The sequence below is a fragment of the Chionomys nivalis genome, chromosome 6, assembly GCF_950005125.1.
Source record: "Chionomys nivalis chromosome 6, mChiNiv1.1, whole genome shotgun sequence".
Taxonomy (NCBI): domain Eukaryota; kingdom Metazoa; phylum Chordata; class Mammalia; order Rodentia; family Cricetidae; genus Chionomys; species Chionomys nivalis.
Window position 1 is genome coordinate 65,913,667 of NC_080091.1, and position 15,549 is coordinate 65,929,215.

The following is a 15,549-nucleotide window of genomic DNA, read 5'->3' on the forward strand; positions in this document are numbered from 1 at the left end:
CCCCCAAAGGGAGTGGCTGAAGGAAGTGTGTCACTGTGGGGGAGGGTTTTGCAGTCTCTTTTGCTCAAGCTTCCCTCAGTGTGACTGTCAGTTGACTTCCTGTTGTCTGCACTCTCAGCTCTGGCACCATGCCTGTCTGCCTGGTGCCATGCGTCCCACCATGATGATAATGGACTGAACCTCTAAAATTGTAAGTGAGCCACCTCAATTAAATGTATTCTTTCTAAGAGTTACCATGGTCATGGTGTCTCTTCACAGCAATAGAAACCCAAACTAAGACAGTAGCCTACCTGACTACAAGCTACTCAAATAGACAAAGTTCTAGAATGATCCATAGTAACATTCTCCCAGCCAGGACCTAGGGCCTAGGCTTCCTCCCCAGGAGCACCTAAGGCTGACTGGTCTGGCCCACGGTTCTATCCTACAGTCAGAGACCTGGCTATGAAGCTTGAAACTTCTCTTTGGTGACATGGCCACTGATATTTAATCTATGTACCTGTGTACCAGTTTCTTCATCTGGGTGATGGTGTGAACCCCATTAGGAATAGGAAATGTTATAATGATGACATGGTAGATATCAGCACTACGTCCAGAAAACCAGAATACCAAGTTAATGGCATCCCCTGTCGCTAGCCATTTCATCACCCTCTTTCCCTGGTTTCCTCTCAACTGAGAAGTCAAACTTTTTGCCTTGCGTTTCCTCTTTAAAGAAAATTCCTAAGCCAGGTAAGGTAGCTCACACCAGTAATTACAGTAGGAGGCTCAGACTGTTGTGAGTTCAAGGCCAGCCCAGGCTATAAGGTAAATTCCAGGCCAGCATGAATATAGTTAAGAGACTGTACCTCAAAAACAAACAACAACAAAACAAACAAAAACCAAAAACAATAATCAAAAAAGTCCCCGTTTAGCTCCTCAAATAAGAAAGGGCCAGATCTCTACCAACACAAGCCTACATGAACTAAAGAGGAGCCAGTACCTCTGTGCTAGAGAGTTAGGGAGCACAGCCCCTCCAGATGGCTTCCAGAATGTCTTTAGCTTTTGAATCTGCAGACTATTAGAGAAGCTTCAACCAAAATGCCCTCCATCCCTCCATTCACCCACCAAATTGAATTGACCAGAAGCACTGTCTAGAATGTGCAGCACGCCAGGCCCTGGGCTTCACTGCTACTTCAGAGAACTCTCAGGGTCACCCCAAGACAGGCAGTGAATTTTCCATGTGCCAGTGAGACATAGAAGGCTGCCATGCCTGGCCCAAGCCTACGTTAGAGTAGCAAAGAGAGATCCGAATCTGGAAGCCAGATCCCGGACTCAGTTCAGTTCCACCAGCTCACTGTACTGTCGAGGACGTGCCTGACCTCATCTGCCCTTGCTTCCTTTATATGTGCCAACCCTTCCATCCTCAAGTTCAGGCCTTGCCCTTTTACATATAATAAGCATAAAGACAACAAATGCTCCTCAAGCCAGAAAGGAAGGAGTTGGATGAAAGCTAAGCCAACAGGAAGTCATTACAGGAAAATGGCTGATTTTAGAGCTCTTAAAACTTCTAAAGAAGAGAAGTGGTCACCCTGAGTTCTGAATGCTTCAGGATAGCTGATGTGAAGAGCATTGCTCCCAGGTGGGGGGACATGACACCTCGGAGTAACGTTATTACCGAGTACTGCAGGGTAATATTCCGACTGGGTATTCTCTTTGTTACAATAAGTGAGGGAGAATTATTTAAAAAAATAAATAAATAAATAAGTGAGAGAGACCTGTTTTCCAATTCAAAACATTAGCATGCTTGCTCAATCTTTCTCAAACAGTTTACTTACACATGGTAAGAATGCACATCCTTTGCCCTGTATCCTTTGCTTGTTTTTTCTGACATGGTGTCTCATTGGCCAGTATCAAAGTCACAATCCTCTTGCCTCAGCCTCCCAAGTGCTACAATGGTCCTATACTACCATTCCAACCTGGGTTTTGTTTCTTTTTTCCTTTTATACAAAAAGTTTACTGAGCTCCCAACCCTTTAAAGGCTCATATATTGTACTTTCTAAAATTATAGATTTTAGCCTTGTTTGAATGCAAAGAACAGTAACAATATGGACTTCTTGCCTTGAGGTGATGCACCTCCAGCATGCTGTGTGATTTCCTGGCTCACCAGTCTCCACCACCCTGCAACGTTCCAAGCCTCTTTACAAGGGGCCCTGGGCAGACAAGTAATCATGAAGACTTGGTACCCACAGTCATACCAGTTTCAGGGAAGCCCTCTTATTATATACATAGGCGGCCGGGAAGAACAAGTGACCTTTCCCCCAACAAACTGGCACCAACGTGGCAAACTAAAACCCACTTAAAAACCTGAGAGAGCTTAATTCTAGACACAAAAATGCAGACTTCTCATTGTTTGCTGGCAGCCTGCCGCAGCTCCTTTAAGAGATTTTCCTGATTCAGCTGTAGGGAAAAAAAGCCGCACCATTTTAAAATGCCAACTTTCTGGGCCCTGCCAGCGTGAACTCTGACTCTTTCAGGCAGGAGGTCCGGCTACAGAGCATTTGTATGGGGTTTGTGAGAGCAGACTTCTGCAGGTTTGCTGAATGGAGACATGGACGGGCTGTGTGCCTGAGAGTGGGGTGGTGTGCGTGGTTCAAAGGCACAAACGGCTCTGCCATGCTTGACTGGGCGGGGCAAGCAGGAGTACCATATTTACCATAGTAATGGAAGCTTAAGTTTTAAGAAGTGTGTAGCATTTTAAAAAGCGCTCATGAACAGTAAAGAATTACAGATATGCAATAAAGACAAATTGAGATGAGTCATAGTGCTGGATAAATGTACGTAGGCTTCAAAGAGAGACTAGAGAGCCATAAAGTAAATGCTTTAAAAAAAGGGTAAAGTCTTTAAGAAACAGAGTACAGATAGTTATAGATTAAAAGAAGTAAAGAAAAATAAGCCACATAAAAATGGAAAATTCACAGAGAGTCTGGATTATGCATATTATTGTGTTTTATTTGAATTTTTTGACCGTGAAGGAGCTAAGTACAGAGAGACATTTCATTGTATGGGCTGCTAAGGTAAATAAGCATGTATATTATAAAGGTTATCATGACTTCAAAATTTATTTATTTATTTGTTTGTTTGTTTGTTTTTCGAGACAGGGTTTCTCTGTGGCTTTGGAGCCTGTCCTGGAACTAGCTCTTGTAGACCAGGCTTGTCTCGAACTCACAGAAATTCACCTGCCTCTGCCTCTGCCTCCCAAGTGCTGGGATTAAAGGTGTGCGCCACCACCACTTGGCTCGACTTCAAAATTTATGTCTAAGGATATGTTGCTTTGGAAAAGAGGTTCTTCTCTTATTTCCACAGAGGATGAGAACCTATGGATTGCTTCCAGACTGGTATAGTTTAATGGAACAAGTCCCCCTGAAAGGTCCCCTTGAACACCCTCAAAAAATTACTTTGCCCAATTGCTGACTGAGGTAAACCTAGCAAACAGAATACACCATGAAAGACCTGATTACAGTGCCCCCAAACAACAGGAAGCAGTATGGACAGAACTACACCCATGTACCCAAATATTGTTTATAATTATTTGTTTACATTTAGAAGGGGATATGCTATAGAGATGAATAATTTGCATTGGTATGTATCTTGGTTTATTGATACAAATTTAAGGTCAATTTTGTTATACGTATATGTATTTCTGACCTTAATTAAGGTATTGTGTTTGTGTAGCTCATTTAAATATGTAATGTATAATTAAGAAATACAAGTTAATAGATACTCGTCCGTAATAGTCAAGCTTGTAGCCATGTTAGTTAGATTTTCTAGATGTATAGAAATATATTTTGGATAGGTATTCTTCAAATCTTTCAGAGACCTTCAGAATATGGCATTTAAAATGTTTTAATAACTTAGAGCTTTTCGTGACAATGAGACACGTCTGCTCCTGGCAGCACAAGCTATTTCAAGAGGAAGATGGGCCTCGAAGAGGCTCCTTATGAGTTGGTTAGCTATTTGGGCAAGAAATTGCTCTTGCCTGGACTGCTTAACTGGACATGCAGGACCCATAGAGAAATGACTGCTGAGCTTGCCTAAAGGTGAGATGATCCTTTGGGGTTCCTGCTTCATGAAAGAGTCTGTGAGACATTCTACAGGATACAGAAGAAAGTGACTGGCAAACTGCCAATATAGGCTGCCTTTGAAATTTCCTGCTTCATGGAAAAGTCTGCTGGATACTATGGACTTGTAGGCTGAAGATGGATGCCCCAACGGTAGAGAAAAACTTTGGGTCACTGTCAAAGCAGTGAGGTGTCTCTGTCGATTCTAGAGTTTTGGAAGTTGCTCACAATGCACTTACTGTTTATTTAGGTAATATTATATCCTTCTGGAGTCTTTGATGGAGTTGAAGAATAGACAGTAATAATATAGTTTTCCTTAGTTATGATAAAAGATAAAGTAAATATGAATATTATAACTGTAACTCTTGCTTGATAACTGTTTTGCTATATGTAATTTTACTATCTTAAAGTTAAAGCCTTCCTTTGTGTTTAAACAGAAAAAGAGATATGGTGTGGGAGGTCCTTTTGTCTATGTGTTGCTTTTATTGGTTAATGAATAAAGAAACTGCCTTGACCTGTTAATAGGGCAGAACTTAGGTAGGTGGGGAAAACTGGACTGAATGCTGGGAGAAGGAAGGCAGAGAGAGAAAAGCCATGGAGCTGCCGGAGACAGATATGCTGAAACTTTGCTGGTAGACCATGACCTCGTGGTGAAGAACAGATTAATAGAAATGGGTTAAATTATTATGTAAGAGTTAGCCAATAAGAAGCTAGAGCCAAACAGTGATTTTATTAATACAGTTTCTATGTGATTATTTCAGGACTGAGCAGCCGGGAATGACCAAGCAGCCTCTCCCCTTGGAACAATTCCCCTCCCAAATGTCATTCCTCTGTGGCCACAGACCCCAGAAGGGCTCGCCATGCCTCCTCCCTACTCTCCCACACTCCAGCCCCCATGTCCCCAAACCCACAGCTCACCTGCTACTCCGTGCCGCTTCGGTCCCTCTTCACAGGTGTCACAGGCACATCCCCGTTGACACTCTCAGTCCCGCTGACAGACATCAAACTTCTCCGCTCCTTCTGGTTTGCCTTGTGTTCCACTTTTGTAACTCTAAACCTAGGGAGGGAATGGGTAGATGCAATGGGGCTTTGCTTTTCCATTAAACAGGGACTATAATTTAAAAAAAAATCACTTGCGTTAAGGACACCAAATAAACAGCCTAAAGGGAGAACACAACAAAACACCCGCCGGCCAAGAGGGGCACTCTCCCCCGCAGACCCCTGTGCAACCACCTCGGATAGTTCACGGAGCATGGAAAGCACACTAGAAAACACTTAGCTTGCGAGCTGTGGTTTCCAAAAGTGACATGGGTATCAACCACAGAACCCTGGGGAACAGGAAAAGCGGCTTACAGCACAGATGGACATAACCAAGATGGTCACTGCATAACCACTCCCAGCAGATACACACCTGCCAGGCAGAGGAGCCCAGTGGTGGCTTCACTAAGTTGCTTCTGCTTTTCAAAGTCAAATTTGGGTTAATTTTCCCTCAAGATTGAAGATGACAAGAAGTTAAAGAAGAGAATTCCATGGAGAAAAGTTGGGGCAATCCACTCTATGTGCTTTTCTAGAATGGTATTATCAAATCCCCAGCTTCCAATAACAACATTTATATAGTTATGGTCCTAATCGCCTTTAAAATGATCTAAAATAAAAATTTCTTTCTTTGTGTAAAATGAGATCACCAGCCACCAAGAGGCAGCGTCTGGGAAGTAGAGACTCCGCCCTGTCAAACTGAGAGTCTTAAGCAAACACTCTGAAAACCAGCTGTAATGATTAAATGCCCAGCATAGCCAACAGCTAAGAGGGGGATGGATTCTGAGCCCTGGAAAAAATGCATAGTGGACCTGAGCTGAGAATTTCCAGCACATTTTCAAAGAGAAGACAGAAAGTGCTTCGTCCAGAAAGCTTCAGGTTCTCGTTCACTGCATTCAAAAAATGTCATGGCTCTGTCTCTTAGCATGAACTCTTATGAAATCTGGTCATGAGCTGGACTGCCCTGCTCTGAGTGGCAAACTGTTCTCAGCCTTGTGGTTACTGTTAACACAGGACAAGACTCAACCAAATCAAAATGACAATAACAATTTCTAAAACTGCCAATGTTCCTTGGATGCTTATAAGCCCCAAACCATTCTAAAATCCTTACCTGAGTCACCATTTTTAGCTTTGACAGAAGCCCTGAGAGGTGAGGGTGGGACTGCCATACCATTTTGTGCAGGGGGAAACTGAGGCATGCTGTGACATAACAGTCTATAAACAAGCATGCCAGGACTGGATCAGGGTAGATACAATGAGTCCAGACATGTCTTCCTAGAGATTTGTCCTAATTTAAACTCGGCACTTACCTTGTCTGACTCCTGCACAGGTAACCTTTCTCATGTGACACATTCCCAGGCAAGGAACTTCCTGTATAAGCTCTTAAACTGCACAAGTGTCCCCAACAGGCCTCACTAAGCTGTCCATCAAACAGCAGCATCTTCACAGCACGTGTGGATCACAAGGAAATTATGCTCCAAAACCGAGGCGCCCAAGACACAGCAGAGGTGACCTCAAAGAAAACAGCCACTGCTACTGGTGTGGAAAGTTCTGGACCAAATCTGTCTTTCTCTAGTCTTGACGCACAGCAGGCAGCATGACATTTCCTGATTGCCTGACACTTTGGTGAAGGCAAGGGACCAACTGGAGGTAGTGGCATGTGAGGCAAACGGCACCTACCGCCCTCAGGGCTGATGTCACTCAGAACCCCTTCACAGCGTCTGCTGCAACTGTCTCTGTTTACAAACCTGCAGAGTCAGGAGTGGAAGGGGCTGGGGCCCTGCACAGCTGTGTAAAGAGCCACATACTGACCTGATCACCTGCTTTAGATTCTCACAAGAGAAACAGAGACACTTGTTTTGGACACAGTTGAGAGTCTGGGCTCCGGCTATTACAGAGAGTAATTAATTACTCACTTTAATTAACACATGTTCTATATGAGCTATCAGTAACTGTCCAGTCTGTCAGAAACATTCATGGTTCAGACCAGGGCACATCTAAGAAGCCAGGTTCATGAGAACTTAGCCTCAAATGAAAAGCTAAGTATAAACCTGTAACCATAGCAACCAGGTTGCACAGAAGCAGCATCAGGATACCTTACCTGCCGACAGAGAGGACAGTGACCTCCCCTTGTCGCCGTGGCCGGCCCTCTTTGGACTTGGTGGTGGGTCTTATGAAGTGCCATCGCTTGTGCCTACAGCGCTGGCACACGTCCCGTTCAACAGCACCTCCCACAGTGTGCAGATGGTGGCCACAGATATGCTTCCCTGGGGTGCCCCCTGGTGACAAGGGTCCAGGACTCACAGGTGGGCTCCCTGGAGTGCTAGGGGTCACAGGGCTAAAGGTGAGGAGGAAAAGAAGAAGGAAAAAGGTAAAAATGCTTAGAAGGAATCCCAGTCTTCTCTATCTTCTAATCCCCGGCTCTCGCCCTCAACACCTAGTGGTTCTTGACCGTACTCCTGTGAACCGCAGTCACAGGGCTATGGCCTCCCAAGGAACACTGACAGTGTGTGGAGACATTTAGGTTGTCACACTTTGAAGGATAAGTAGCTCAAGTCACCAAGTGAGCAGAGATGGAGGATTCTGTCTAACACTCCACCTTGTACCAGCCATTACTCTCAGCCAAGACTTGTTTGACCTCCAGTGTCAATGCTACCCAAGGCTAGAGGCCAGCTCTGGCTGAGCGGAACGCATTGGCATCAATCTGAACAAACAAAAACTGTCTCCATCTGTAGGAAGAGAGACTCACCTTTCAACATCACCCACACTGTTGTCAGCTACCATGGCTTTCAAAATATCTGCATTCGCTAAAGAGAAAAAGGAGAATTAACTGAGGTGATTGACTAACCACAGTCACCATGCTAGGAAAGCTGTCGGTGAACACCTCAGGCTTTCCTTCCGTTCACAGAGGAGTTCCCAGGGCCCCGAGGACATTCCAGGGCCCCCGGATGAAGAAAGGGGAAGGCTTACTTTCCATTTGGCCAACTGCCTTTGCTTTCCTCTTGGACTACAGAAGCCCCTCAGTCAGGACAAATAACTCAAATTCATGTGACATAGGAAAACTTAATTTTGACTTACAATGTTCACTCTTTAAAATCCCAAGTACGTGAGTTATCAACAAAAGCAAATTGAACCTAAGCACTTAGGCCTGACCCACACCCACGCCCTACATTCCTACTTCTTACACGGTGGTCAGCCAAAGCTGCTGTCAAGTGTCTTTATGTTCTTTAACTGCCAGGGCCCAAAAGCTATTGCCAACTCCTAACCTTTCCATGGATTTCTAAAGCACTCTTCTCACGACTTACCACAATAAATTCTCCAGAGAGGAAGAAATAAAAAGAATCACTATTTACCATGTGAGCCAATGTAACATTTTACACTCAAATGACATTCCCAGAGGACAACTACCTCTATTCCAGCTGATGCTGGAAGTTTTGAGAGGTGAGGGTGTGCACGCTCTGTGTGCTTCACGGTCTGACTTCCTTTGAACCCCGCCCCGTTTTTGTTCCCTCCCCATCCTCTCATGGCCACACAATGCCAGAGATTCATATCCACTTATAACCTACAGCATATCAGAGAGAGTGAAGGTCTTATTCTGTTTTGTTTCATTTGGGGCTCCTCCATGAGCCCCGACTTTCACTACCTTGGGAAGCAAAACAGCTCACTGCCCCTTTTAGAAACCCATGGGGAAGGAGCGTGTTTTATAGAAATACTCACACATGTCACCCTTTCCTAAAAAAGGACATTTTGCCCTTCACAACTGTGAGGCTGTGTAAAAGCACTGCCAAACACAAGTTCTGATGTAAAACCAAAAGCGCTTGCTATTTTTTTTAAAAAGCACTAAAATTAGATCATAATATGTCCACCCATACAACAAAAAAGACACACTGACTATGTAAAACACACTTCATAATCCTGTGATATATGTCATCTTTCCTTCTGACTATTAATGAGGATCCAGGAAAATAATTTTTTTTCCAAGTAATAGGTTGGGGTTTGCTTTGGTTTGGATGTGGTTCATCTCCCAAAGATTTCTGTGTTGAGGAGCTTGGTCTCCAGTATGGCTTCTGTAAGTGCTATTATTGCTATCCTTGGCAACATACCCTTTGATGCTATTCTCCCTCCAGTTTGGTGCATGATGGCAGCCAACTGGTCACGTGGGAGGTGGCACTAGGGGAAGTGTCTAACCTTTGAACAGTGAGTGAAAGTGAGGAGGTTACTGGGACACGGCCCTCAGAAGTCAGGCGCTCTCCCTCAGTCCTCAAGAAGGGGTTGGTATAAAAACGAGAGGGCTGCGGGTGTAGCTCAGGGGTAGAGCCTGTGCTTGGCCAGGCTTCCCAGCTAACGTGTGTTCTCTTCCTTTACCCACGCTTCCAACATGCTGCCATCCACTAAGATGTGACCCAGCCAAGTGAACCCTCACCAGGGTCAGATCAATGAGGCTGCCTGATCTTGGACTTCCATCCTCCAAACTGCGAGCCACAGCAACCCCTCTTCCTTTGAGAAGCACGAGCTCTGTACGTTTCATTAGAAATAACAAGGTGAACTAACAGAGGTATGTAGTCTCCTATATGGCTTATATAAAATACACGGTAAATGGCCAGTTTGCACTCTGCCATCGCTTACCAAACTTGACAGTAGAGAACATTAGCTTTTTTTTTTAAATGTGCATTGGTGTCTTGCCTAGAATTGGAGTAATTAGAGTAATTAGTAATTGGAGTAATTAGTTGCCATGTGGGTGCTGGGAATTGAACTCGGGTCCTCTGGAAGAGCAGGCAGTGCTCTAAAACACTGAGCCACCTCTCCAGCCCCTGACAGAAGAGAAAAACAACAAGATAGTAATGATGCCAATGCTGGCTGTAATAGAATTTATAATGATAAGCATTCAAAAGAGAGTTGTTTAAATTTACCTGAGAAAACAGTTCCCTACAAATGATGAATGCTTAGTAAGTAAAATGCCAAATTATTTATTAGTTCTTAATGCTCTCCAAACTTCTATACAATGCGTGAAAACCACGTGACCACACAAACATTGCTCAGCTAGGCTCTATAGGGCAAGATAAGTTAAGAGATAGCAGCACTAGGGTTACTCCAACTCTCGGCATTGGGGAGAAAACGCAGTGTGTGGGTGTGTCAGAGAGCTCTTAACACCCTGAGAATTTCCTGAGTGAACATCATTAGTCAAACAAAAGTGTCTTTTGTTATTCATAATGAGCTACCCGATCATATCTGAGTCTACGCTGATGAGATAGGGGCAAATCAACGTGGGAAAATGTTAATGGAGAGTGTGTGCTTCCTTTGAGTCCTTTTTAATTTCTTAGGAAAGTTTGAAGTATTGCTATAATTTACAAACATAGAGAGTGTCTGTTTTGGAAAATAACAATGGAGTCTAAGTTGAAATAAAGTTTGAAGTTGTGCTAACAACAGAAAATAAGCTGGGGTAACAATGTGCTTGTTCCACACAGTAGAGAATTTTAGCCTCAGAGTCAACATGAAAAAAATCCTAGGTTATAAACTAGTGTGCTTGAATTCAGCACTGGCAAAGCCTATGCCCTGAAGGGAGCCTGGGAAGACAGACCCAGATCCAAGTATTCTTGTTTTTCTGTTCTTGTTCTAAAAAAATTCTAAGTTTGTTATCTACATTTTTTTTTTTTGCAAACTATCAAAACTGAAAGAGAGAAATAATATCATCTGGTTGAAAGGGGCACTGTAGTTGGAAGCAGGCAGAAGGCACTAGCCCCTGGAGCCTGACCCTCAGAGCCTCCCTTCCTTCACCTGTCAACTGAGTACATGCCAACTTTACACGGATGTATTCAGAGTTAGAAGAGATCACACAGCAAACTACTGGATCTAAGTCAAAGACATAAAGCACTGCTGGAAAACAAGTGAAAACCTTAGGCTGGACCAGGTGGGCACTCTTGCTGAAGAGTATGTGTGTGTGTGTGGAGGGGGGGGGGTCCCAGAAAGAGGCTGACGGCAGAAAGGGGGTACTTGCTGAGGAAACGCATACCATAGCAAAGGGCAAGGAGTGCCACAGACCTTAAAAGTTACTAAGAGCAGAGAATCTGCTCTGGTTTGGGTGTGTCCTAAAATTCATTCATGTGATGCGAACATTATTCCCCAAAGTCATACTGATGGTATTTGGAGGTGGGGCCTCGGGGTGACTGGGTCAGGCGGGTTCTGCCCTAATGAATACATTGGTCCACTCACGGGTTCTTGGATTCCTGGATTACTGAAGGAGTGGCTTTGTCATAAAGGCAAGTTCTTTTTGACATGATTGCTCTGTCTTGTCATGTCCCCAGGTCAGAATGCAGTGATGAAGGTCCTCTCCAGATGCCAAGCAGAAGCTGGCCCCATGCTTAGATTCGCTAGCCTTTAGAGTGGTGATCTAAATAAACTTCTGTTCTTTAGAAATTTAGCTTGTGGTACTCAGTTATACCAACAGAAAATATTATCTTATTAAGATAACCCCGAAGTGTTCAGAACAATGACCCTAAATTATTTAATAACAATTGAATTCTTCACTTTAAAAGTTGGCTTAAACTGGGCAGTGGTGGCGCATGCCTTTAATCCCAGCACTCGGGAGGCAGAGGCAGGCGGATCTCTGGGAGTTCAAGGCCAGCCTGGTCTATAAGAGCTAGTTCCGAGACAGGCACCAAAAGCTACAGAGAAACCCTGTCTCGAAAAACCAAAAAAAAAAAAAAAAGTTGGCTTAAAACAAATTTCGTGAGTCTGAGCATGGTGGCACATGTCTATAATCCCAGCATTTAAGAGGTAGGGGAAGGATGACCTGGGATTCAGGACCATCCTTAGCTATATACTGAGTTCAAAGCCAGCCTGGACTACATGAGACCCTATCTCAAGAAAAAATATGGAAAAAAACAAAACAAAAAATGCTTAAGTCCTAATGCTGAAGCCCTTCCAAGAAGATACAAACCATAGAGGAAAGAAGCATAGCAGTACTTGTAAGCAGTTGGGGAGGGAGGAACGGGGAGGACAGCTGGCATATTTCAGTGTAGGGGATTGAGAAGTTCTGGAACAGTGATGATGCTTGTCTAACACTTAGAATGGACATGGATGCTACGGAAATCTCTGCTTCCAAATGGTTAAACTGGTGAAAGTGTGTGTGTGTGTGGGGGGGGGTGATGTGGGAGAGCGTATGTCCACACACGCATGCATGGAGGCCAGAAGTCAAAGTGGGCGCCTTCCTCAATCCTCTTATTGGATCCCTCACTGAACCTGGAGCTCACCAACTGGCTAAACAGGCTGGTCGGTACACTCAACCCTGCTGCATCCATCTGCCCAGCACTGGAGCTACAGGAACTTACTGACACTCCCTAGTTCTTACCCGGGTGCTGGGGATCAAGGTCATATCTGATGTTCATGAAACAAGCATTTACCCATTGACCCATCTCCAGAGTTCCTTGAAACAGTAAATTTTATGTTTTATATTTATTATGGTTTTTAAGTGTGGCCAACAGAAATCGGGTAAAATGTAAACCCTTATGGCATGGAGTACTTTGTGTGTGCTATTCCACAGCACTGCATAGCGAGTGTGAGCGTGATTCTCACTCTATAGGAGGACACTGAGGCTTTACAAAGTCATGTGACACACAGCCCAGCCATGGTGAGACAGTTTGACCAGAAGCTATCAACTTGAGAGCTGGCTCTGTGTGATGCTGAGGCCACCAAACGCGCACCAAGGAATCTCCCCCTGGTACAGTGATAAAAGCTTAGGTATTACAGAGCTCAGATAAAAGCAGCGAGAAGTCGTTCAAATTCTGACTCTAGGGAGATTTTTAATAAGAATGAAACACCCCAAAACATGAACATATTCCTACCTTCATTTTTCATGATGTAGTGGACAATTTGTCCAACAGTATCACTGTTTTCATTTATACTATCATTCAACTCTACAAGAGAAAAAAGACAGGACAGTGTTACAAATGTCACCACCAAGTCAGGTAGACATCCATCTTAGAGCCCAAGACCTCACTGAACAACTTTCAGAAAGTCCAAGCACCCTTACCCAGTGCTGAGACTCTGGCGTTGGTCCTTCAGCCCCCACCTTCTCAATATCACAGTTTGAGATCCTTGGCAGAATGCACATTTATAAATTAAATGAAAAAGGCTCAGGGCTCTCCTTAAGATCAAACATCCACTTATTTTGTATGATAATACCATAATGCATATATCTGTCCCCAATGCTCATTTTTCGCCTTATTACCTTAAACCCTCAGGGGAAACAAGAAGAAGGCTAATGAAAAGAAATACCATTTCCTTGGGTTTTACCTAATTGCAGACTTACTATCTAAAGCTGGTTTACTGACTTGTTTTCAATTGAATTAGTAAGTATTCACCCATGTTTATAAAACAAGATACCTAAATTTGGGTACTAGCTATTTGTTTACAAATTCAGTTTACTTTGAGAACCCAGTACCAATAGTACATGTGACAGTCAGCAAGAGGAAGAACAAAGATCCACTTGGAAACCGATCTGTATAATTTATTTAGCAAGACAGAAGAAAGAGACTGCACTGAGACACGGCATCCTCCTTAGGAAGATGCATGGAGCAGGGCAATAGCTCACCCCTGGACCTGCAAAAATGCCCTCTGCACCCCAAGAGCAGCTTGTCTCCCACGGCCCACGGATGTTTGGACAGTCAAAGTGGAAGCTGCTGGCTGAGCCAGCCTCCACCGGTTCTGCTCTGTTGACAAACACTCGGCTGGCTTGCTCACTGCTGCTGGTGACTCATCATGGTCACCAGTGTGCCTCAGCCTCAAAGGTCAGCGAGGGCGGAAAAATCAACAGTCTGGCAGGCTGGCAAGGACTGAGGAACCTTCCCAAGGGCCCTGCGGGTATGCTCCACAGGTGACCAGCTCCAAATATCACCTCTCCACAAAGATGCCACAGAGGAGCTGAGCGGACTAGAGAGTGATCCACTAGCCCTCAGGCCCATCAGCAAACCTCCCCAAGGCATGCCTGGAAAGGAGTATCAGCGAGGAAAACAGCCACTGTGGGGTTTACCCCAACACTACCTATCAGTGTATGTGCACAGGGAAAGGCGAGCCGCCCTGACACTCACGTGGAAACGTCCTGGCCGCACCTCCCACTGCCCTATGCCTACACCCACTCACACATTTTAGCTAGGACCCCTCCTCCTGTAACACAAACACCACAGACCTGATGAGACCCGTTTCATGCTCCTACCATTCTTATTAGACTCTTACTCAGTAAGTAGCAGCAAGGATTAAGGTTTATGAGTAGCTAGAGGTGCCAATCACCAAAACACCTTGCCTCTAAATTTCACAATAACCCTTCAAGGTGGAGACTCTCCTCATTAAAGTCAAGGTCAATAAAATTAGAAATAAATAAACACAGCGAGAATAAGAGGCCCAGGCACCAGGCGCTGAAGTAAATACTCAACAAGCATTCAGCAAATGTAGGCAAGGGCTCAAACTCTAACTGCTACAGACAATACACTTTCCTCATTTAAAACAATGAATTATATATGAAGATTTTATCTAGTACCTGTTCATCCACCCATTTAGGGGAAAAAAAGCAAAGGTTATTTACCTATCTTTTCCACCTTTTCCTCTTCCACTTCCTGCTCCGCCTCCGTCGTACACCGATAGCCTTTCTTCTTTAGCAAGTGGCAGATGAGGACACCGAGGAGACCCATGATGAAGAACACGGGGACAAGCACATATGCGATATATTCTGGGTGTCCGTTCCCAGCATTGTTGGTGGGTGACGATGGCGTCGTCTCTGCTCGGGAGTGTAACGTATGGCTGCCAGTGTTGTCTGCAGAAAGGGAAATGCACAGCGATGTTAGCTTGTGACGACCCTCGGGAGACATGTTCATTAAATGCTGTGTGTTCCAAAAGCTGCAGGTTCTACAGGTCTGGGGGTCCTGATGCAGGGGACAAAGGGTGAGATCACAGGCTATAGAGGAACGAATCCCAAACCACTTCCTGAACTATGAGGTCTCTACGACAGAAGGTGTAGGAGGCACAGGATTCTAGTGAAGTGCCCCACACAGAACATGCCTGCAAGCAAGGGGTAGTCAGCTTAGCACTTAGTAGTTACGGGGCGAATGCCAACTCCAACTTCTAGCAGCACTCTGACAAGGAACAAGGATCTAACAACCAAATTTCTCTGCCTCTTAGGAAAGCAGCTCCCTACCACTACCTGCACATCTTTCTACGAAGATGAAATCAATTATCATGGGCCAAACGCACTCGAGTATATCTGCAGAGGCAAATGTTTACCGTTGTCAGGCACATCCCAGGGACACAAGTGCATCACACCAAGCCAGACAGACAGACATCTTGTCCTCGTGTGCATTATGTTCTAGAAGGATTTACTGAACTAAGATAGTTAGAGCACAAAGAAGGGAGGGGTGGGGCCCAGGGATGA

At 44.5% G+C, this 15,549-nt stretch overlaps 1 protein-coding gene across 1 annotated transcript in view; it reads right to left on the minus strand.

Annotated features, from left to right (window-relative positions):
* The window catches only part of Rell1 (RELT like 1), a 58,196-nt gene that overhangs the window by 10,734 nt on the left and 31,913 nt on the right, over positions 1-15,549 (minus strand). The window contains exons 2-6 of the mRNA XM_057772032.1: positions 14,707-14,934; positions 12,971-13,042; positions 7,879-7,936; positions 7,231-7,467; positions 5,013-5,151 (exon numbers count right to left, since the gene is read on the minus strand). Of these exons, the coding sequence (XP_057628015.1) occupies positions 5,016-5,151; positions 7,231-7,467; positions 7,879-7,936; positions 12,971-13,042; positions 14,707-14,934 (731 nt within the window). The 3' untranslated portion in view covers positions 5,013-5,015. The remainder of the gene's footprint in view (positions 1-5,012; positions 5,152-7,230; positions 7,468-7,878; positions 7,937-12,970; positions 13,043-14,706; positions 14,935-15,549) is intronic.